The following is a 25970-nucleotide window of genomic DNA, read 5'->3' on the forward strand; positions in this document are numbered from 1 at the left end:
CGTAAATCCCTACCCATCATATATATGTATCTTGTGTATCTGTGTGCTGTCTCTCATTCGTGCTGCATAATATTACAGGCATGCCAATGACATTTATGAAAAAAAGAGGAAAAGGTTCATAGCCTGGTGCTACAGCACGGCACAGCCACGCCTGACTAGGGTCGTCCGGGGGCATGCTCCCCCAGGAAATTTTAAAAAAATGGATACTATTTGGTGCAATCTGGGACATCATTTCTTTATGTTTTTTAACATTGCAATGTTGGAAAAGTACACAATATATATCATATAAAATAACAAAAGGAAATTAAAAGACTAAATCAAACTAATAAAAACTATAACTTTCATGTACAGTTTTTAGCAGATTGATTTATTCTTTTAATTTGCATTCATTTTTTAGAAGATATATCAAAATATCTAAAATTAACAAATAAAAAAGTAAGTAAATGAAATTTAAGATTGTTTATTTGCTATTTATTCAGTTTAATTTTTTTCTAAATCAAAATATATTAGTAATATGAATTAATAAAGCCAAAATAACTCTGTAAATATTTCAAATACAAATCATTTCATTATTATCCTTTTTGTCATCAATAACATCATCATCATCAACTACTGGTATGCTGCCAATTAAATGTTTTACAGTCATTGCCAATAACTACTTCTCTGCTGCATATATTCCAAACAATTTTCAAATCACATAAAATTACTCTTTTAACTAATCATGACCACCTACAGTTCAAATTGTTCATCTATGCAATCTTGTCATTATACTACTGGTACCTTAATGTCAGTGAATTTTCCATTCTTTCACAAATTGACAATACAAACTATAACAGCATACGAAGGAAAGCTATGACATTGCTTAAAAATTCAACTACTAATATGGTTCAATATTAAACTACTGATATCAGTGATATGCCTCAGAAATTAAATTTTGTACAGTCACTGACATCAACAACTACTGCTCTGCTGCATGTATTCCATTAAAATTTCAAATTACTTAAAATTACTCTACATGACTACCTACAGTAAAACTTGTTCATCTATACAATCTTATCAGTAAATTACAGGTACCTCAATATCAGTATATTTTTCATTCTTTCCCAATACAAACTGAAACAGCAAATCAAGGAAAGCTTTGACATTGCTTCAAAATAAAATTAATGATATGCTTTAAAATAAACCACTGGCACTGTATGCTGCAGATAATAATAAAATGTTTTTCAGTCACTGATATCATCGTCTGTTCTGCTGCATAAATTACAGTCAAATTTCAAATCACTTAATTTCCTTTAATCAATCTTGGCTACTTTCCTCTTTTTTGAGACAAGGGTTTCCAGTGCTCTCTTCCAAGCTTTTTTTCTCTCCTTCTCTGAATGGGCAGCTCTCTGTGCCTCTGTGGCTTTCTGTACTTTTACTTTAGCCAAGGTGGCTGGGCCAGATTTCACAGAACCATAGGCCTCAAGCCTTTCTGCCCTTTACTTCTGATTCTCCCTCAGCTTTGAGGTATACTTTGAAGCTGCTGATCTAATGTCCTTACACATTCTCTTGTCTACAGGATCAAAATGAACATCTTTCCTTTTAAACATTTCAATCGCTGTTGTTTCTTTGGAGCGTAGAGAATATTTTATTGTCTGGTATGCACACGAGACCTGCAACAAGACTGCCTCCAAGAGGGCGGTCAAATTTTTTTTTTCTGCAATAAACATTGAAAAAATACGATTTCTCTTCAAAAACCACCTACCTGGTCCCCAAATCGCTCATATTTTGTCCTCGAATTTACACGAATCTTGTGGGTGATCGTTGGCCGTTTGAAAACCGCGGAAATCCACGTTTCAGCGGAAAAATGTCACGCATGATATTATGTGATGCCATGTTCTGTGAGACATTTTCAAATGTAAATGGGCTTACATTTGCCATATTTCTTTGAAAAAAAAATGTATAATACATGCATAATTCAATATAACATAATAACATATGGATGGTTAGGGACAACTTTGATACTTACCTTTCTCACAAAATTATTCTCATTCAGTTCTGCCCCCTACATGCGAATATTTTTTTTATGCATGTCATGAGCCTTGTTGGAATTATTATATTTCAACGTGTCTCTCTTGTATAACATCATGCATCATTTCTTAAAAAGTAATAGCATAACATGTTTCCATGACACGTGATTCTCTCTATTGAACCTTGTTTGATAGCATTCAATTATAGATGTTTTATTTTGTGTGCGTATTACTTCTCATGTGACAGATACTTCAGTTTTCACTAGAAACAAATCTTTTTTTCCTTTAGCTTCTTTTGAGTTAATTATTGTTCCTATATTCTACATGTAACAACTTTAAGCAGATTTATTGAGTTATAGATTCCAAAGTTCACTTTATTACTTCAAGGTCACACCAGTGGCCATTGTTGTGTCAGTTCTCAGGTTCATGTGGCCTGATGGTGGATCTCTCTGCTTATATGTGTTGGGAGACTGAATGTTACTTAGGTCAACCTTTGTCCCCAGACATTGCCCAGGTACCTTCCAAGCCTGCTGAAATTATTCAGAATGATGAGGATTTTGATCATCTTTTCCCTCCTTTGGAGTTTGCCGTTCCTTCCCGATCCCAACTTGAGGAATCACCTAGACCTAAGTAAGTTTTCATGGAATTTGTGTCACAGATTTATGGTGTTTTATCAGTTCCCTTATCACTTACTCCCATTATCCTCCCTTGTTATATGAGCAATCTTCTCAACTATGTCTGGTATTTCCTCCTCCTTCATGACAATTAGGTATGTGCAGATCAATTTGTCTCGCAATTAAGTGATGAGGTTAGTAGGCCATGCCCCCTGAGGACTCCTGATCAGTAAGCCCTTTATTACTATTGGGTAGAATATCCATTTTTAGATCAGCAGTTGTTAGGTTCACTGCATTTTTGTAGAATTACATTTACAGAAGATCTTAAAAAGTCTTTTCTTCAGTTTTAATTGTTTAGTTATATTCCTATAATCTCTCAGTATTGTTAAAATTGAGATTAAAAATCTATATATCCAAAAATGTCACAAAAATACACAGGCTTGCACAGGGTGTCCTAACTTTTCACATGACTGTATACCAGTGCAAGTAGAAAGTGTTTCACTCCTGAGCTGCTAACAAGGATTTTCCTGCTTACAAATCTTTGTTGGATTGGGTGGCTCTTTAACCATGGATCTTCAGTCTTTTTGCTGTCTGGATATTAGGTGGCCCTCTTTTATACCTTCCATTTTTCTAAGTACCATATGTTCGTTCTGGATTTAGATGTATCCTACCCGACCAGATTAAAACATTAATGTGATACTCAATGCCATCACTTTACTTCAATTTGAGCCACATTGCTTTTAGTCCTTATTTCATGTTTCTTTTAAGACTTTTCTTCTCTTAAACTGTGGTCATCAATTGTCCAAATTATTTGCCATTGACTTTTCATGTACCATTTATCACCCTATCTTCTTTATCTCAATTGTTCCTTTCTCCACGATACTTCAGCAACTCAGGCAGGTTATTCCTCCTTTTCTTCTATTTTCCTTCCTTCTATATCCCAACTACTCTCTAAAGTAGGGACAACTGCCGTTTTTATCTCGCAGCATGCTTCCTCACTTCGTAACCTTTCTTCCACCTTTACAAATGGTTCTGCCATTTTAGTTTGTTTGGTGTACTCCCCCTACCTTCTTCCTCCCATACCTTGTTTCATGTTTCCTCCTATAAAATTTGACATTTCAAATTTTCCTTGCTTCTTGTCTGTCGTCCATTGGAGGATATTCTACAATCTGGTATGTGGACCACTCCCAGTACATTCATATCCCACTGTCTTCATCATATTGCACTTTCTCATCTGCAGCCAACACCAAACGTCAGTGTAGCTTTTAACTGGTATGTTTTATTCTTTTTTCAAGGCCTTTCTTACCCTTTCATGAGTGGTGCCTGACCAGGTATTCTTTAACTCTAAATCTGCAATGTAAGCTATGTTGACTCATGCTTTCTCATCTATGGCCCCTTATGTTTACTGTAGAGATTGGGTGTTCCATTTGACAGTTATTTATCTTGCAATAATTGCTTCATCAACATGCCAGTTCCAGATCATCCCACCCCTGGTCTATATGAGTAAAGCAGAAGGGTGTTGCTACCCATCTCTGCCATACCTTGAGTGTGTAACTTGGTATGGTCTGCCAGTTATAATGTTTCTCCAGACTCTCCACCACATTGTCACCCTTCTTCTTCAAGTGGAGTATGGGAGTTCTTGCCACTTTCTAGTTTCAAGTCACTGGGGAAGTTGACCATGGGGTAACTTTCCTGAATGAGTTCCACAATAAACAGATTAGAACTATACATCTGAGAGTGTGACAATGGTGTAGATGCAATGTGGCCTTCACAACAATTGAGCCATCACCTTGCTGGTTGATGTGGTCTCCTTATCACATTTACACAACAATTGGTGTTGCACCATTTCCTCACTCAGTGACTTGGCCTCCTGATACACTTACACAACCACTTAAGTTGAGCCACCCCTTTAATAGATGATATGGCCTCTTTTTACCATTTACATTACTATGGAGTTGAGCCATCGCCTTCCTGGTTGATATGGTTTCCTACTTTTATTTACACAAACATGGAGAGTCGAGCTTTCACATTTCAGGACAATGTGACCTCCCAATTCCTTTTACGCAAACAATGGAGTTGAATTGTTGCCTTTTTTGGGTGATGTGGTTTCCTACTACACACTACATGACTGGAGTTAAGCCATCACAGTTGCAGTTTACCCCTTTGAATGAGAGCCCACAGTTTACATAGTGCGAAAGTCAGTTCCCAGCACTACAGTTATGGATTCAAGTGAATTGGTCACTCTAAGTCCTCACATGAGCTCTGGTGTCTGTCTTATTGCCCTGTCTGTGGCCAGTGATGCATGGAATTGTTTCAGTTCTATTCTTGACACTCCCCTGTTCTATTCTTTAGATAGTGCTGGCCTGTGCCACAGTTAGAGGAGTTAATTCCATGTGATAGATAATCTTGATATCAAATGACAATTCTTAGACAAACAGATTAATGGTGATCCTCATGACATACCCAGAGATTGGTGTGGGTTTTAAACCCCAATTCATGGGTTTGGGGTGAAGATGTATGATTTCCATCCTACCCTTGTATGGATGTTGGTACCCTTGAGGAGGTTTTTGATGCAGTTTATTTTCTATGTCAATGCCACTCTGCCCCTCACAATTTCCTTTCTTATGTATTACACACAGGCAATTACTATATTTGGTCCATAGGCTCAGAAGTAGTACAATTTCTTTTCATCTATTTCTATGAGGAGTATCCTTTGGATGCTTTCTGGGGTATTCCTATCATTTTTTCACACCAGTTTCTCTTCCTTAATTTGGGTTTCTAGCTAATACTTTGAGAGAAGGTAAGTACTGTATCAGAAGTTATATTTCTATACCGAAAATGTGTTTCCAACAGGTACTACATCCTCTCTCTCTTCCTCCCTACTTTAGTGCTCACACCTTCTGTCAAACTTTGAAGTGAAGGTTTGGTACAGTAGTGTGGAGGAAGTTGCATACATCACGTGAACATGTCATGCTGTTATTGGTTAAGAGATGACACATGGTGATTTATATGAGATATGTTAGAATTACTACGTGTAAGGCTTGTAGTATGCATAAAGAAGGAAATGTTGGACGAGAATAGCAAATCTCGTGAGAGGATGTAAGTACCTATCAAAAATACATTTTCAGTATAGGAAAATTATAGCATTCAATTAGAATACACACCTACAACTAGGTAATAGAAATAGTAAACTTGACTGGAAATAGTGTCATTATTTTTCACAAACTACAAACCCCAATTTTGACTCCAATAACATTGATAAGTATTTCAGATATGGAGTGAAAATAGGGATTTTTATTTTGAAAAAATAATCTACATACTATTCCCAACCTTTTTTGTTTCCCAGTTTTAGGCTTGAAAGTACAATATTTGCATTTTAATTAAAGTTATTTCTGTCCTTTTTTGATGACTGGTAACCTTCCCTTTTTAAGTTAATTTTTTTATCTTGTTTTCCAGCTATTAAAGGTTCAAAAACCTGAATTATAAAAATTATGTACAAAGCTATCCTCTTATGTATTTAAAATAGATGGTTGTTATTATTTCCTATTGTGATGCTAAACAATTTGAAAAGACCCAGCCTGGCCAGGTGGTTAAGGCACTTGACTCGTAATCTGAGGGTTGCTGGTTTGAATCCCCATCACACTAAACATGCTTGCCCCTTCAGCTGTGAGGGCATTATAAAGTGAGAGTCAATTCCACTATTTGTTGGTGAAAGAGTAGCCCAAGAGTTGGCAGTGGGTGGTGATGACTAGCTGCTTTCCATCTCGTCTTACACTGTTAAATTAGGGACAGTTAGTGCAGATAGCCCTCGTGTAGCTTTGTGCAAATTTCAAAACAAACAAACATTTGAAAACTTCCATTCTTGCTGAGCTATTAAATGATTTACTGTATTCTTAATCAGAAGGTCCTGAAGAAGGTGATCTGTAATTTTTATAGTGATTTATGGCATTAATTTTTACTTAGAACACTGAGGACAATTCAGTATTTCATAGTAATTAATCAGACAGCTATATGCCTTTTAGTAATTAGGTTACATGATTTTGTACATGCTGATTGTTGTGCCATTTGAATTATACACAGAGTGGCCATTATATTAGTACTTCCTCACATACATATTTGTAAATGCAACTTAGAATGATTTTTAAGTGACTGCTTGTGCTTTGTAACTTCAGAGATAATCCTATTGTGACTAACTGCAAGACAGTACATAAAAAATAAAGAAGTTGTGTCTATGACTTGACGTTTAAATACATCTGTCATCAAATTCCATCAGCAATGGCAGTTAAAAGAGAAAATGTGTGACATTATCAAAAAAGTTATGGTGATTGTGGTATATCACAGAGCAGTCAGTTAAGACCCATTAACTGAAGATTCAGACTATATGTCTGTCTCTCTAAACTCTTGCCGAATTTTTCAATACAAAAAGAAGCAACAATCTATATTAACAAAACTAATCGTGTTTTTTGAGTATGACTGAACTGATAAAGATAATGTGGAAAAACCTTTAACAGATCTCTTTTTTTACTTGTCCTGTTAAGCAAACCTTGCAAAAATTTAGATTTTTCTACAGGTTGAGGTTCTGCAAGAATTAACATTGTGTCCTTAACTTTGTGTTATTCATTTTCTTTCTTTAAATTTTATCTTTCAGATTTGTTTTTTTTATTTTTAGCTTAACTTTTTTAGCTCACGGGGGAAAACATAGCTTTAAATATCAAAACAATAATAAATGAAAGTTGCCTACTGTGTATGTTACCATCAGCCATTATATCTAGCAAAGTCCTGTTGAATTTTTCAACTAATTCATTAACAGCTGTCTTCGAGGTAGATTCCTGTATGTAGCGAGGGAGCCTCCCAGAGAAGATTCTGTATTTTCAGTTTACCTCCTCTTGGATCTAAATATCCACCCACATGTTTACCATGAGTCGCAACCCATGAAGGGATTTGTTTTGAATTTTGCGCAAAGCTACATGAGGGCTATCTACACTAGCCATCCCTAATTTTGCAGTGCAAGACTAGAGAAAAGGCAGCTAGTCATCACCACCCACTGCCAACTCTTGAGCTACTCTTTTACCAAGGAACAGTGGAATTGACCATTACATTACAAGGTCCCCACAACTGAAAGAGCAAGCATGTTTTGTGCAACAGGGATTCAAACCCAGGACTCTCAGATTACGATTTAAGTGCCTTAGCTACTTCGCCATCCCATGGAGGGGATGAAATAATCATGGTGGTTGTTTTGTTTGTTTCTCTGTTTTGAACTTTTGTGCAAAGCTACACTAGAGCTACCTGTGGTAGCCATCCCTAATTTAGCAATGTAAGACTAGAGGGAAAGCAGCTAGTCATCACCACCTACTGCCAACTCTTAGGCTACTCTTTTATTAATGAATAGTGGGATTGATCATAATATTATAATGCCTCCACAGCTGAAAAGGCTAGCATGGTTGGTGCGACGGGGATTTGAAACCATGACACTCATTGAATTACAAGTCGAATGCCCTAACCACCTGGCCATCTCAGCCCTCGTGGTGGTTGAGTAGTGAGTGGAGCATTGCAAAACACCATGTGTAGGTGGGTGGTCCCCTAGGGTTGATCAGCTGGTCTAAATGGGCTAGTGACAACTGAGTACTGGTGTTAGACATTCTCAATGGGTGTTGTAGGCATTGTGTCTGATGCTGGTGTTTAGGTATAATGTTCATCAAACCATTGCTTTGCTACAGTGTACTTGCTTTGCATTATAGTGCATTCCCTCACATGACTCAATGGTGGGTGGGGTCAGAAAACACAGAATCATCTTCTATTTATTATGGATCCCATGATTCTCCAAAAATTAAAATTGCAAAAATAGCTCATGGGTAAACAGCCACACACAGAAGATTCTGTCACATAGTCACAACAAAAGTCAGTTGCTATACCTCAATTTTTAATTGTTTATCTTTTGTCTGACAAATCCTTTGGGCAGATGTTTCCAATTTTCATTCAAAAGATACTGGATAGACTTGCTGGCTCTTCCAAGTCAGTCAGGAAGTTTCACTCTGGAAATATCTTGGTAGAAACATCTACAAACATAGCAAACTACTTCTAAGGTTAAAACCATTGGAGATAAACCCAGTGACGTTCCTCCTCATGCTACTTTGAATGCTATCCCAAGGAATAAGCAATGAGAGGAATTTGAAGAGCATTCCATGAGGTAGAGATCCTGATTTTTCTAGCGAAGGCATTTCTGCTGTGTGTCATATCTCTACTCAAAAGAACAAGATTATGCTGTTGATGAATGTGTCTTAATTTTGACATTTATATTGCTACATCCACCTTTTTCTGTCAAGACAGGGTACTTGAACTGTAAGGTATGGCCATACATTTCTAGCGCACTCAGGTGTTTCCAATGTAAGCAGTTTGAAAATTCAAAGATATCTTGTCATGGTTCTTTGATACGTGCCTATTGTGGTGACAAAGATTGTGATATCTAAAGTATAAATTGGACTTTCACTGTGCAAATTATGGTAGTTCCCATCCTTCTTACTACTTATCTTGCCCTAAGTTGGTAGAGGAAAAAAGAGATACCATGCTTACGTACTGTCCATAACATTTCTTCAGTTTAAGGCTTGGAAGTTATTGTCCCCCACTCCATCTTGGACACATGTTGTTGCACTACTGTCTGCTAATACAATGGGAGTGCAGAAAGATCTTTCTTTGCCCCCAGTAAAGTCTCTGACACCACCATCCCTCTTAGTGACTGCCTGGGCACATTTTCTTTGGTTCTGTCTTCTGGTGTCTGCTCTGGTTCATCTTATTTGATCCATATATTCAGAATAATTATTTGTTTACACCCTCAGTCACTGGAATCTAAGTCTACTACAAGAGACCTGCCCAATCGATCCAAAGAGGTCTAAAGATTTTCTTCTAATAAATGGTGTGGTCATAAACAGAAAGACTATTTACCCAATTCTCCTTCACTAAATAAAAGCAACCATTTTGATAGAGTAGAACTGTCAAGGTTTCCATTCTAATCTGGATGGTATTAAGGCCTTAAATGATTCCTGACATCCAGTGTGTCTTCCCTTACACGAAACATTCCTGAAACCTGCCAATACAGTCACCTTTCAGCACTTGTCCACCTTGTCTGTGTCACTTTATACACCAGTGGAGGCCGTATCCATCTGTGTTTCCTTGGGTTGTACCATAACTGTTTGTTCTTTCTTATAATTAATCATATTATGATGCTTTCATAGAACAACTGCTGTATCTCTTTGTGATTTGGGGAGACTTTAATGTACACAATCCCCTCTGGGGTGGTGCTCTTGTTGATGGAAGAGATTGTTCAATGGAGCATATGCTCTCGGATCACAATCTTTCTCTCATCAATACTGTTTCCTGTGCTTATTTTCATGCACCAAGCCAATCTTACTGCTACTGGTCTATCTATCTTTGCCCTTTCACTTTTCTTTTGTTTCTCTTGAAGTGTTGACAGTGACCCACAGGGCAGTGATCGTTTTCCTATTTTTCTGAGAAAGACTGGCTGTGATTGATGCAGCCCAACACAAATGTAACAGTATAAATTGGATAAGCCTGACTGGCTCTCCTTTCACTTCTTTCCCATAACTCGATCCTACTGTCATTGGTTTTCCATCCATTAATGGCAGTGAGGAAGTAGTAACTGATTGCATCATTCAAGCAATTGTTCATTCTATACCTAAAACCTCAACACTTTTCCCATGATATCATCATCCACGTTGGTCTCCAGACTGCCATCAGACATGGAAGGTTCAGAAATGAGCCTGGAATACTTTTCACAGGTATTCCACTCTCTCTAACAGCATTGCTTTCCAGCAGGCATGTGCCCATGCTAGGTAAATCAGATGTCAAAGCAACTAGTGTCTCTTCTGCCACCCAGTTCTGAAGTTATATGGGACAAGATTCAGAAGGCCAATGGAAAGTGTGCTTCCCATCTCCTTTCCACTTTGTCCTCCAATGGCCAGGAAGTTGCTGATGCTCTCAGTGAGAACTTTGCTTATCTTTTCAGTACATCTGTCTTTTCCTCTACTTCCTTTGTCATCAAATCTCAGGTAGAGCAATTGCCTCTTTACTTTTGGGTTGATTGTCTCTATGACTATAATTTCCTCTCTATGTTGGTGGAAATTCAGTTCTCTCTTCATTAGTTTGTCAGTACATTTGTCAGACCTGGCAATGTTCAGTAGGTGACGTTGTGGCATCTCACTTCTGCCTATCTTGCTTTTTTTGTTTTCTTTCAACCACACATGACAAGAAAACATTTTTCTAGATACTTGACACGAAACTATTGTCCTACTATTCTTTGAGCCTGTGAAGGATCCAACGATTCCTTCTAAAATCTGTCCAAATGCTATGACTAGCTGCCTCTCTAAGGTCTTAAAAAAGGATAGTTAATGCCCATGTTGTTTGGTTCTATGTGGCCTATGTGGGTTTTGTCAACAGAGTTCCATCATGGATCACCTGACTTGACTTGAAATGTCAATCAGGGAAGCCTTCCTCAAGAAAAAACATCTTGTTTCTGGCTACTTCCATCTTAAGAAGGCTTATGATACTACATGAAGATATGAAATTTTGTGGGATCTCCAGCCATATGGGTTGTATGGCCATTTGCCTGTTTTTATTGATCAGTTTTTATTCAACAAATGATTCCAAGTTTGTGTGTGTTTTCCTCTTTGCCATTTTTTTCACAAAGGAACTTGGAATCCCTTAGAGATGTGTCAGAAGTGTCACACTTTTCAGTATTAAGATTAATGCTATTAATTGCCTACTTCTTCCTATTATATTGTGAACAGTCTCCGTGTCGATGACTTCTACATTTCTTGTCTGTCATGGAATATAAGGTTTAGTGAGTGGTAGGTTTAAACTACTCTCAATTGCTTGTTGAAGTGGACCACAGCAAATGGTTTTTTATTTCTTCAAAACCATTTGCATCTATTTTTGCCAACAACAGAGTTTATACACCAATTCAAAGCTCCATCATGGTGATGTTGTTCTCCCCTTGGCCCCTGAGGTAAATTTCTTGGTCTTTGACCATATGCTTACTTCCATTTCTCACATAAAGCAGCTACATGTCAAGTGTACAAGGGCACTGAACATTCTTGTGTCCTCTTTTCCACTTCTTGGAGAGTAAATTGATGTTATATGCTTAGGATATATCATTCCCTCATTCAATTCAAACTGGACTATAGGGCTTTGATCTATGTTTCTGTCAAGGCATTTGCCTTGAAGATGTTAGACCCCATTTACCATCTGAGGCTTCAGCTCTGAACAAGAGCTTTATGTACTTTTCCAGTTCAGTTTCTACACTGAGCCCCACAGAAGTCCTCTTAACCTTTACCATTTGCAACTTTTTCTGCAGGATGTTATCAAACTTCGATCCTTACCTGGCATTATGTCTTTCTACCTCGATGGTTTGTGCTCTTTCAGAATAGATGGCTTGTCATACCTACCTTTGGCCTTTGTTGCACAAGTGGCTGAATTGGGTCTGGCATTGGATGACAATGCTGTCCCCAATGATCAACCCATTCTGCCTTGGTTTATTACTATCCCCAGATGTGATTTTCCTTGACTACTCTAAGGAAGTACCATCTTCTCTTTGCCAAACATCACTCAAATAATCCTTTTATTTCCATTTATAAAGATTCTGTGGGCTCTGCCATAATTAGTTGTGGCTTTGTGGTTTCTCAAAGGACACCCTCTACAACTTTTGAGTTCACTGCTAAGTTGTATGCCATTTCTCTTGCCCTAGATCATGTAGAATCTATGCAGTATAGCAGAATGTTAGCTTTATACTGGCCTTGGAATCACTTCTCATTAGTTCTCACCCTGTTATTTTTAATTTTAAAAAATGACAGGCCCATTTTTCTTTATCTTCCATTTCTATCCTGTTTTTCTGGATACCTGGCCATGTTGGAATTCATGGGAATAAGCTTGCTAACCCCACAGCTAAGTCTGTCTGTTATGGTGCTGTCACAGCCATGACTGTCCTATATATGGACCATGGTCATGTATTTAAGGTTTGGCTTTGCACCAATTGACAGTCAACTTTGTATGAGCAATATGATAACAAGCTTTTCCAGACAAAACCTACTGTTACTATTCAACCATGTTTTTCCATAAGGATCAAAAGGAGGAAGTTGTTCTAGCTAGGCTATGCACTGTTCACTGTTTTTAAACTCATCATTTTCTTCCATCTGTGTCTGATGCACCAATGTGTAGACTTTGTGACACTCAAGTCACAATAAACCAAGTTTTACTGTTGTGCCATCATTGTGACAGTAAGTGGTGGCACTATTTTAGATTCTTTTCAACAGATTTACCTCTGAAATTGGACAGTGTAACTGATGATTGTGACACTGCTCAACTTAACTGTGATTTTAACTATTTATGGTCCACTGTACTTTTTAATTCTAGTTGCATCTTTTCTCTGTCTTTTGGACATTTAGTTTTTACTTCAAATTATTTTTACTTTTTGTGTTACCAGTTATTTGATGCATCAAAAAATGCCAACAAAACTTAGGACCTAAGTGTTCTATACATTAATTCAAAACTGCCCATACTGACAACTGATGAACAATATATTTTTAGTGATACATACTGAGAATTGCCATTTCTGTTTGACTGTAAATCTCCCTTAAAGACACTTTCATCCACATAGAGATCACTTTGGGATTTTAAAGTGAATTATTTAGATAATGTTTCAAATAAAGACAAGAAAATATTAAACAAACCTTAAGGTAAATAATAGGTTTTTATATGAGCTGGATCCTTTACACTACGTGTCTGTAACATTTTTACAACAAATTTCAATAATAAACAAATGGCACACAGTCCACTTGTTTTAGAATAATATATACGTTAAAACAAGTCAGATATACGTATATATATATAAATATTCATTACAATGTTGGTAACCACAGTTTTATCCAGAACTATAAATAATTATTTTCTGTCTGTCAAAGTCCACACAGGCTGGTTCAATTACTTTCGAACATAATTTGGCAAGATGAATTATCCTTCTCTACCCTGTTATTACAATAGAGTCTGTGGTAATTTCACTTTACAAATTGCCACAACATGCTTTTTATAGCTAAATTTGAAACAACGTATTTTAGATCTAATCTTTTAACTAAAGTTTTGATGCACATTTATACCTTGAAAGAGTTCCAGAATGTTTCAAACACGTTATGATACAATAATAATCAACTAAAATAATGAGGAAATCTAAGAAGGTTCTAGTAAGATTGTAGAATAATATAACTATCATCAATTCATAACTAATGGACGATACAACGTATGATTCTTAAACAGTTATGTAAGTAAACTTTCAACAAACTATTGCTTCTAAATGTAACTAAATTTATTACTTGCACTACATTACTATCTAACCCATATCACTTGCATGAAACTTGAACAGCCATGTATATCAAACACAAATATATACATATTATAAACAAACAAACAAAATTACTGGTGAAGACCAAACGTAAGAGACACTACTTTCAATACGTTTAAAGTCTGATTTATTAATTGTTAAATGATATTACTAATTTAAAGACAGTGTACAACAATAGTATATTATATATTTCAATCATTGGTTATTATGTATGTAAATACATGCACTACTGAAATAACATGTTAGCACAATCCATTCTTTTGGGGTGCTTTTTGATAAATACAGTTTTAATGGTAATAGCAGTATCATAATAATTATGTATTAAAGCTAGAACACTGAATTTTTCTTTGATTTATGTTCACCTCAAGTAATTATGTAGAAATAATATGTTAAAGATTCCCATGAACATAACCTCACTGGCAGTGTGGCAAAGAATTTCAGTAACGTAAAGATATTTGCTACATGTTTTAGCATGCATTTAAGTAGCTACTAGTGCTTGGGGCTTGTCCAAGAGAGGTATAAAAAAAAAACCATCGTGTCTTCCAGGATTTGGCAAATTTTCTCTGTAAAAATTTATAGCTTGTCTGATACCAGAAATAACAAATCTCTTGTGTAAAGTTCAATGGCATAAGTTTCTGATTACTTTACATATGTAACAAATCTGGAAAAAAGCTTACTGATAATTTGGTGAAGAAAAGGAATGGTTACTATTTTCTGTTTTTGCATGCTGAGCTTGTCTTGTCATTGACTAATAATTAGTGGCATGTTAATATTAATATTAGATTTCTTTGTAATATCACTGCTGTGCTTGAAGATATGATGTAAATTATTATTTTCATCAATAGTTAGTGAGTCAGTTTTTATATTATGTTGTTATCTTATGGAAACACCAGAAACAAAAATAAGGAGTTTGGCCAAGCTCCCCTTGAACCATTTACTTCTTATGTGCATGTTCTTTAATACATTAGTAACACCATATTTTGTCCCAGCTGAAGTAACCATATCCTGGATGGAAGTTACATAAATTCATGATTAATGAAAGATTATCTTAGAATATGAAAAGTTGCTTTCTTTATATGTAATCATAAAGTAATGGTTACAAAATGCACACAAAAACTATAAATCACTAAACTGAAACTTTGAATGTATTTCTCTGTAGTTCCAACAAACCACGATGCCAAATTTGGTGAAGATCAATGTAATGTCAAGACGGCTGGTATGAGTATTATGACTTTAATTAAAATAAAGTACAGACAATGTTTTGACCTTCTTAGGTCATCTTCAGATTAACAAAGGGAGAGTTTGCAAGTTACCATTGCCAGACATGTCTTAAGGACGAGAGTAAAAATGGGTACGGGACTGTAGGGGCATTGTAGTTAGATGTTAGGTTATTAATTAGTATAGGTATAAATGTGTTCTTTATAATGGTTTAATTTTGGTTTTAGTTGTATAACATGGGCTTCTTTGATTTTGCATTTGTTTATATTTGTTTCCATACTTAGTATCAGAATATATTTTATTATATGGCAAGTGAAACCAAAATCTGTTGTATACGATAACCTGACTTCACTTTTAGGTGATACAAGTTTTGATTTTGCTTAAAAGTACTCTTTGTGAAATGACAAATTATATACATTTTTAGAAAATATGGATAACCACGTCAAGAGATATTGTGAATAAATTAAAATAAACTGGCAATCTGAGGAATTCATTTTTATCTTACAGCTTCACTAAATTTACAAGGTGATATAAAACCACACAAACATATTGCATGGGATTTTCTGTTGGACCTTGCAATGATCTAAACAAAAATGCTACAAATGTGGTCAACAAATACAATTTAATAAAGCATAACAGAAATCCAAAACAAAATTTTCAAACAACAAGAATGCAAATTTTATCACATTCAATAAAAAACAAAAAATAACCCAGTGCCTGACCAGGACTAGATACAAAGGTTAAACAATTATATCAAGTCCTCATTTTAAATGTATACAGAGAACAACTTGTCTCAGCTAATTATATAAAATCCATATTTTAAACATATACAGATCTCTATTTGTTTTGGCTAATTTTATGAAGTCCACATTTTAAATTATGTAGAGAATTATTTGTCACAGATAAATAAACCAACTTCATACTTTAAATGTATACAGAAAACCACTTGTTTTGGCTAATTATATCAAATATGCTTATTAAACACATACAGAAAAGTACTTGTCTAGTTGTGACATCAACATTTTAAATGTATACAAAGAACTACTTGTCTGAACTAATATCATTAAGTCGACATTTTAAACACATACAGAGAACTACTGTCTTAGTTAATAACATCAAGCCCACATTTTAACCATATACACACAACAACCCATCTCAGTTATATAAAGTCAATTGTTTATAGATACACAGGAAACCTGTCTCAGATATGTGATACAGTGATTTACATGACTGATGTAGTGAAACTTTGGATTCCAAAAGAGGGAGGGTTGAAGACTTGTGACATATGTTAACAAAATGTCTCCAGTAGAGGGCAGCATAAAATAAGAAAAGCTAATCTTGTGAGTGGAGGGACAGTACCATATTGAATCTACTTGTTTCAGCTAATTACATCAAGTCGACATTCAAAACATGCAGAGAACCACTTGACTCAATTAATTACATCAAGTCCACATTCAAAACATACACAGAGAACCACTTGTCTCAGCTAATTACATCAAGTCCATATTCAAAACATACACAGAGAACTTGTCTCAGCTAATTATATAAGGTCCAAATTTTAGGCATATAGAGATAATTACTTGTCTTAGTTAATTATATGAAGTTCAATTTTCAAAAATTTACAGAAAATTAATTCTCTCAACTAATTACAGTAAATTACAAGATTATTACCATTCATTAGAAACTTCTTTTCTTTACAATACTACATATGTTTTAACATGTAATAATACAAATTCTGTTTATAAACATCAATGAACTTACTGAAGGCAAATGAACTCTACACACTGCAATATTTGGCTCATTATTTTATTGTTTCATTCATGTAACAGGATGCACTTTGTGTACAATATTTAGTTTGCTTACAAGAAAGAGTTCTTTAAGAAAGCACTGTTCCTCTCAAACATGTCATTAACTATAACAAAATCAGTGAACCTTTGAACAATGTGTGAAAGTAATTCTTTGTTTTATCTTAATAGTAAGACTTGCAACATGACATCAGCTTTTATATGATAGAGACTGGACTGCTACCACCAAAAAGTAAATTCAACATTTATTTATAAACTGTTTCACAAAGTATATGCTATTAAACTGAATATGAATTTAAAAATTAAAAATCTTACTGTGCACAAGCTTCTTTGACAGATATAAGCACCTTTTGTTTGAAAGGTTATTTTAAAATATGTAAGTAATAAAACAAGATAAAATAACTATATTAGACCAAGATACAGTTTTTCATTTTTAAAAGTGGAGATAAATTCAAATAATTTGCTAAGATTCAACTGGTAAATGGGCTAGTTACTACATCATTAACTTAGTTTATGACGTTTTACTCTTAAAAAGTAAAAATCAAAAAGAAAATACTAATTGTTTTTTAAAATATTTTTGCCATAACAAGAAAACAATGGACATGAATGTAATAAATATTCGTGATGTTAGAAAAACACGAGGGGTTGAAGCAGCCTCAACAGAAATGAATATTCAATGTTCACAATAAATAGGATCATGGTGCTTGTTTGAGCATGAATAATTTAAAAAGAAAAGTTACAATTTCAGAGGAAATGATGTTTCTGTTTTTTTTTGCATATATATATGTTTGACACACTCCAAGATATTTAGTTATACTGACTGTCAGGTTCATTTTTAGTTTTACCCTCAATACATAACTTGTTCTAATTGGAAGTGAATGCACAACTGATAACTGAAGTATGTATACATATTATAATTCCTACATATTTGTTACAAACAATATGGAGGCCAGAAAATCAATGATAATTTTCCTAGCTTTACATATGTTTAACGTTGCAGACTCAAGACAGGTTTTTTTATGTAGTATATAATACAGTTATTTACGAGAAAAATATCTTTTTACACATTTTTAAACAATCCAAAAGCATGTAAGGCTCTGTATTACTATAGAAACACAATAACAAAATTATACATACAGAAATTACGTATACAAAATCTTCATTTGTGAAAATAGAAACATCATGATATTGCTATTTGCAGTGCTGATGTTTGCTAGAAGAACTAGATTAATTCAGTACTTTAGAAGGTTTTGTGTTACTATAAACACCTTAAATTTAAGTGATAAATTTTCTACAGTTTTTCATTTATGTGAAGTGTGGCTTATTTCTATGATAGTAAAAATTATCACTTGGTGGTTGTTTCAGCCTCAAAGTGCTAATGTTGGTAGACAGCTTGACCAGAGCATTGAAGAGCTGTACTTCCTAATAAAACATGTTTTAATTTATTACTGGTACTACTTATTATTAATTACAAATCAAATAATACATAAAACTGTTTACAAAACTTATAAATTAGGTATCAAAATTTTTTTAATTTTATAGTGTGTATGTTGTTACAGCTAGAATTAATAAAATATGTAAATGAAGTAAAACACTTAAAAAAAAAACAAAGAATGATTCTGTGTCATTTGTTTGAAAACTTTGAAGTTTTAGTAATATTTAACCAATTATCTTTAAATTATCACTACACCTGCCCCCCACATTACAACAAATGTTGATTTTCTTTATTATGACTTTTGTTAAAGTATGGATAACAAATTTCACTGAAGCTGGTCCAAAGCTCAGTTACAAATGGAGGAGAATTGTTATCAGGTCATAAAACATAAAATCTTGCCAAATTATGAAAATTAGTCTAAAAATATATAATCATAAACATAAGGTGTTCCCCAGAAGTAATATGTACTATCATTACCTTAGCACTATAAAGATGGACTAGGACAGACTCATCAGTCACAACTGGTGTAGCTAAAGAAATTGAAAGAAAAAATAGTTGGAATGCAAAAGCACTGACAGGAAGGAGTGCTGAGTATCCTGACATCCTAAAGAGGAGGACAGAGCATATAGCATGCATAAATGAGACAAATGAAAATAAAGTAAGGCATGGAGCTATAAAGAAATTGGGTAGTAGTTGTATTGAGTACAGCAATGAATATAAAGATAATGGAAGAATAGCAAGGGAAACAAGAAGAGTAGCTTAAACAGCCCCAGTGCAGCTGGCATACACAAATAATTGACAATCCAGCATTTACACAAAATGTCTTTAGTGTATACAAACTTTTGGCAAACCAGTGTGTACACAAATTATCTTCAGCATGTACAAACAATTGACAACACTGCATGTACTTACTCTTCCCCAAATAACCCAAGGCTTTACCCAAGTGCTGTGTGCCCTCCTCACCTACCTTAGAGTTCTGTAAATATTGTGACCCTATGCCAGCTGGAAAAGGTATGAGCAGGTTTGGCCTTGGCCCATTACCAGAGTAGCCAGGTACCCTAACAGTAAGGCAAAGTGGAGCCGTTTGTGGTTAGCTTTCCAGATATGTGTTGGATCTGAGTGTGTGAACCAGATAGGTTTGTTGGCAAGTGGAGTTATGGTACTGCATATAGTCTTGATACTGGATACATATGAAAATTACATGCCATGTCTTGTGCCTTTCATGGTCAATGCACTGCTCACCATTATATTTCTTCCAAGAGCTAATGGATATGCAATCTACGCAGCTTTATATGGAGAAAATGCACATACAATTACCTTTGCCAGACTTCTGAATCTCATGACACCTGACAATAGCCACTAGACAGTGGACACAATCATATCTTCCATTTTTGTTTTGGTCCTATTGTATAGGGGAAGGTAGAACTATAACCAATGTACCCTACACTGATAACCAAAATTAGACCAACTATGTCACTAATTCTAACCTTGAAGATATGCAAATCTGTCTGTTAATAAGTTCAACCTTCATCCTGACAAAACATTAAAACTGTGGATAAGTAAGCATAATTATGTCAGACTTCAGAAATAAATTCAAAATTATACAATATGTTATGAAACTAACACCAGGGGTTTTGCATGTCAGAAGCATGATAGAATATCAGCAGTTGTATCTTTATTCACCACACCTACTTGTTAAAGATTTGCACAGGTTTTCAGGATTTGTGCAAAATGCACTTTTTTTTTACTGAATATATGCTCACAAATGGCAGTATGTTCATGTCACTCAATAAGCTATATGCATGCCATTTGTTGTACTAGTCACTCCAGTGACAATGTTTTCATAATTTATGAAGAAAAATGTATGATGAAGTAATGCTTGTTTATTTATTTTTCACATTTAATTAAAAAACTTTAATTATGAAGAAAGGACCACACTTAATAAGTAACAGAAATATATGATGTCTTGAATTAATTACAATAAAACTTGTGGGGTGCTACATTTTCATTACAAAAACTTTATTTGAAGCAAATATTACACTATTTTTAACTTTCTTACATATAAAGGAGACACTGACTGTCCTTTATAGGAATAAACAGAGACTAGGTATGTTCTTTTGTAATGATGAAATGAAACATTTGTTTTTGTTGCTATTACTGTGTGAAAACTAAAGAATTATGGGATGCTACTTTTCATTTAATTAATCAATGTAATTCACTTCATTCCTGTGTATTCCAATTCAAATATCAATAAATTTCAGTGATACATTTTTATTTCTTAGGAAATACCTGAAGTGTTCTCCTATGTTATATATGCATAAGGTATCTTACTGCTATCTCTAATTTTGTACAACAGATTTGAGGAAAGACAGCCAGTTAACATCACCAGACAGAAATCCTGTCATCTTCTGAGGTAAAAGAAAATTAATTAAAGCTTAGTATTAAACTGTGGTAATTCATAGGGTAATGTAAGTGTATTTATCACTGATTCTTTTGTGATTAAAAAATAGAGAAGAAATAATTCTCATTTATTAGGTTCTAAGATAACTGAATCAGCCTGTATGGACTTTTGAATAAAAGAATTACTTAAAAAGTTCTAGTTTCAACTATGGTAAACAATAGTATAACGAATTTGTACATATGCATGACTTGTTTTAAATATATACTTTTCAAAAAAAGAAACGCAAAAGGCAAAATATGAGACAAATTGTTAACAAGTTTATTCCGAGTAGTTCTCTATGACATGTGTGAAACTTTGCACATTCACTGCTGAACATCTAAAGTCTGCAAAGGCGAAGTCCACGCTCACTAGTTGAAGTTTAACGTCACTCAACGTCAATAACGAGTATGCCCCCCGTGAGCATCAATAACTGCTTGGCATCTCCTGCCCATGGAAGCGATGAGATGACGAATCACATCCTGTGGAATGGCTGTCCACTCAGCGTGCAAAGCTGCTGCAAGCTGAGGTAGAGTCTGCAGTTGAGGTTGTCGCCATCGCAGACGTTGGTCCAACTCGTCCCAAAGATGTTCGATGGGGTTTAAATCTGGTGATCTGGAGAGCCAGGGAAGAACGTTGATGTTGTGGTGTCTCAAGAAGACAGTGGTGAGTCGGGCTGCGTGAGGACGGGCGTTGTCATGTTGAAAAAACGTCATTGACGTTCACCATGATGGGTTGCACATGGGGCCTAAGAATCTTGTAGATGGTTGCGTACGGTCTGATCAGAAATCCTACGCAGCCCTGGTATGGTTGAGGCAGTAGACGTCGCAGTAGTGGTCCTATTCCAAAAGTGACGTAACCGGATGTTGCGATCTTGTGTGGGCGTGGTCACACGAGGTCTGCCAGATCGGTGACGGTCACGAGTTGATCCATGTTGTTGGTGACGATCAAATAGCCTTGTGATGGTGCTTGGGTGGACATTCACAGCTCTGGCAACATCTGATCGAGATTCGCCTGCTTCCAAGCGACCAATGGCATTGTTGCGTTGTGCTTCAGTCAGTCTTGGCGTAACTGTATTGCGTGTCGGTGGCTTAACACTGAGCTATGGAAACCGAGAACCCGTCACTTTTATAGGGATTTTGCAGAACATGCAGATCTCTCAAACAAATTTATTGGACATGCATGCGTTTTGGCGAAAAATCTGATGTTTTCCTCCGTTTTCAAAGTGCACAAATTTTATTGTCATTTTGGTCTGACAATCAGTGCCTTAACATGTGTAACATCACATACTCTGAGCTTGTAACGTTATTACAGATATTTCTCTTTAAAATAAGAAAAATATCCCTTTTGCGTTTCTTGTTTTGAAGAGTATACATTATTTTAAAAGAAGTGGATTGTGTGTTGTCCATTTATCACCAACAAGTCACAGACACCTACTGTAAAGATTTTGGACTCCATTAATTAATACCAACAAAAATGTTACTTTTTAACTAGTCTGTGATATTCAGGTGCACTGAGGTTGACATAAAAAATTAAAATATTGTCAAATGTAGGTTCAAGACTGTTAACTGAAAAATAAATTGAATGTGGACAGCAATGGGAAAAAATTATACCCAAGTGAACAAGAAAACAAAATATTTAATTACAGAAACATAGCATATTTTGTTTACCAACAATCAGATTTCCATTTGCAATTATGGTTTCAACTACCTGCTGGGATAAAAACGCTCTCAAAAGCCAGAGTTCTAAAATATTTAATGGGATAAATTAATTATTTAATCAATGCAGTAGAGTCTCTACGAATTAAGGAGGCCATATTTATCAAACATCATCAACCAAAGTTGAATGTAAAGGATTTTTAGATTGCTATACTTTTCAGATACAGTCTCATTGGACACAGAAAAAATAACACAGTACAGCCTTTTCAAGTCAGATAAAAGTCTTAATTACTTACATCAGTGACTATTCCAAATAAAAACTGAACATAAAAGATATCAGCAAAAACACAATTATCTAATGAGGAAAGAGGAAGGAGAAAATCAACCAATCACTCTCAAAGGCAGCATAAGGAACAAATCAATCAGTCCTAATGTTATAGAGTATAAGAGGTGGTGAAGCAATGAATGTCTGAATGATGACAATCACAAGTGAGCACAAGGATAAAACAGTCGAAAAAAAAGAGAATATACAGTGTTTGGCAATAATCAAAAGGTGTGGATGATTTTGCTTGGTGACTGGAAATTGTTAAAACAGATAGGCTTATGTTTAAAAAAAATCAAAAAGATAAAGCATGAACCCCTAAAGCAGGTGTCTTTCTGGAAGTTGATGTAACCAATGAACATAGAAGTAATGGGGTGGATCATCATGAAATCAACTATTAACTGTGAGCTTTTGGTAAGCTCAAATACTTCAGACCTCTCCAGAACATAGAAAAACAGAGATTACTCCTCTGGAGACCTGAGCCTATAGAGAAGAGAGGTGTCAAAAATGTATTTTTACAATTAGAAAGAAAGATATTGATATAAAGATGTAAGTCAGGTGGAGGAGTGAAACACGCTAGGTCATGTTTGAGCAACTAAGTTAGAATGATAAATAAAGAAGTACAAGGGCACATAAGGGATTACACCACATGTGCCACATATGTCAAGAGTTTGTTCAAGAGGACACTAGTAAAGAAGAATCAGAATCTCAAAAAGTAAGAGAACATTTCACACATGAAGAGCAAGAGATGAAAGAGTCTTTGATAGCAAGATCTTGATGGTATGAAGACACAAAGAAGAAGGTTGAGCCAAATCCATAAAAGAATCAAGAATACTCCCAGGAAGACATAAAAAATGCAGAGAATTAGAAAGAAGAGAAAAGATGAGGGGCTAAGAAGAAAGAGGTAGAGTACAAAAAGCAGAAACAGATCTTACGAAAGAACAAGTACAACTGAAGGGCCATTGGTAAAGAAACTAGAAGTGTATAAGGGAGGAGAACTGGGCTTCAAGAAAGAGCTATCACCAACAGTCTTGAAAACCTGTTCTGTGGGAGAGCAAACAGCAATTAGAAGAGAGAAGATGACGAACAGGAATGGGAGACTCCTGAGGTCAAGAAGTCAACTGAAGTATCCAGGAAAACCAAAGCAGGATAGTTGGCAAGTTGTCCTCACCAAAGATTCAGAGGAATTGGAAACACCCTTAAAGATATGTGCAGTGAGAAAAGAAGCAAAACTTAGGTCAAGAAGAGAGTAGTAATAGAGGCAGATATAAGAAAAGAAAGTATATAGTCTGAGATGATCCCAAGAACAAAGAAATCAAGTTAAAATAGAGACAGTATAGAAAGAAACGGAAGCCAAAGAGGACAAATATATAAAAAGAGTCTCCCCCTGATGAAGAGCCACAGTGAAGAGGTGAAGAGTGGTGATACAGCAAAGGAGTAAGAGAAGCATCTCAAGCAAACAAAAGAGGCATAAGAGGTTGGGTTTCAAGAAATATCAAAGGGTCATGGCCTTAGGCCACAGTGAATGAATTACAAAAATGAGAAGAACATGGGAGAAGTTGATCAATGTGAAGCTGTGATAGAAGGAAGCCCAGGAACTTAAAAGAATCATTATGATGTACAGGCAAAAGAGATAGAAAGTCACATACCTTAGTTAAAAGCATAACAAACAGAATAGAAAAGTCAGAAGAAAAGGCTGGAGGGAGAAGAGTTAGTCAAAACAAGCTACAGGTGACACAGGCTGCACAAAAGACAAACAAAATGACAAAAAATATGAAGTGGAAAAGAAGTAGGCAGAAGAGAATCAACCCCCAGATGCAAGATGTTGGTAACACCATGTTTGAAAAACATCAGCAGTAAACATGTTGTCATACATTGGTTCATCATAGCTTCATAAAATTGTGGTAATTGAATTTTCTATAATACTTATAGTGCCTTGCCACAGACTGAAATTCAAGACCTTTTATGTGCTAGGTATTTGCTCTACTAAATGAGCTAAAGGGATAATTACTGAATGTCAGCTCCATGAACACATACGGTGCCTCCCGTCATTGTGGACACAGTTGGATAAAATTGCTGAAGAGGACTGTCTAGCCTTTGGGACATTTGTTTTTATGCATTAATTGTTCTAAGGACACAAATAAGAAATTTGATGGCTAGAGAAAACAACATTGCCACTGGGTGAATAAAAGGAAAGTGCAATGAGAACAAAAGTAAAGTATACCATCAAACAAAGAAAGGCAGTTCATTAAAGTATCTACAAACTCAAAAACCTAAAAAAAAAGTCAAAATTAGGCAGTGTCAAGGAAAAAATAAGCCTATGATCATGTGCTAGCACTCACAAAAATTACTACATATTGAGGTAGTGTTGCCCTCCAACAGTTGTGCATAAAGTAATAGTTCTTTCTGTTCTTAGTGGCACAGCTTTTTTGAATAATATTTTCTAATTTTGGACAACAACAGTATTCACTTCAACAACCTTACTTACAACCTCACAAATTATTATTTTTTGACTGCATATCATAATACATAAAAATGAGAAAAATTATTAACGTGATATCACATCAGATATATTGTTTTTTGATTTTCAGGTTCATAAATTTTCCTATTATACACAAAATGTTTCTAAGAACTTAATTCTAGTCATGACTAATTGTTGCTGGATGTATTAAAAAGTCATTTCTGATCATGTCTACAACTTACAGACTGGACTTTAGGAAACATTGTCCATGAGTTCCAGTAAATCATCAGGTTGGTTTCCATCAGTGTTAGTATTATTCATTGTTAGGTCTGCCAGTATTTGATTCAGTTCATCTCCTTTTTCCCTCTACAATAAAGATGAATTCACATATGTAAAAGGAACTTCCTTACAGCATTACGGTATTAATCAACAAAAGACAGAACACCAGACGACACTAAACTAAAATAATACTATATGTTTTAAGTAGAAATTTCAAAACAAGTATAATCAGTGATGTACCTAGCATTTTAGTTTGGGGAGGATCCAAGCTACAAAATTAAGAAGACCCCAACTTCTAAACACTGTACTGTAGTACATGAAAATGTGA

At 35.2% G+C, this 25970-nt stretch overlaps 1 protein-coding gene across 2 annotated transcripts in view; it reads right to left on the reverse strand.

The window, feature by feature from the left end:
* Positions 1–25970, reverse strand: part of OSCP1 (Organic solute carrier partner 1) — a 110348-nt gene that overhangs the window by 7526 nt on the left and 76852 nt on the right. Inside the window, exons 10-11 of one of the 2 annotated variants that reach the window (XM_076517321.1) lie at positions 25606–25729; positions 17038–18472 (exon numbers count right to left, since the gene is read on the reverse strand). In XM_076517321.1, the coding sequence (XP_076373436.1) occupies positions 25616–25729 (114 nt within the window). In that variant the 3' untranslated portion in view covers positions 17038–18472; positions 25606–25615. Of the gene's footprint in view, positions 1–17037; positions 18473–25605; positions 25730–25970 lie in introns of those variants that run through there. The other variant, XM_076517323.1, reaches the window with a different exon arrangement.

This window comes from Tachypleus tridentatus, chromosome 8 (genome assembly GCF_004210375.1).
Source record: "Tachypleus tridentatus isolate NWPU-2018 chromosome 8, ASM421037v1, whole genome shotgun sequence".
Classification (NCBI taxonomy): domain Eukaryota; kingdom Metazoa; phylum Arthropoda; class Merostomata; order Xiphosura; family Limulidae; genus Tachypleus; species Tachypleus tridentatus.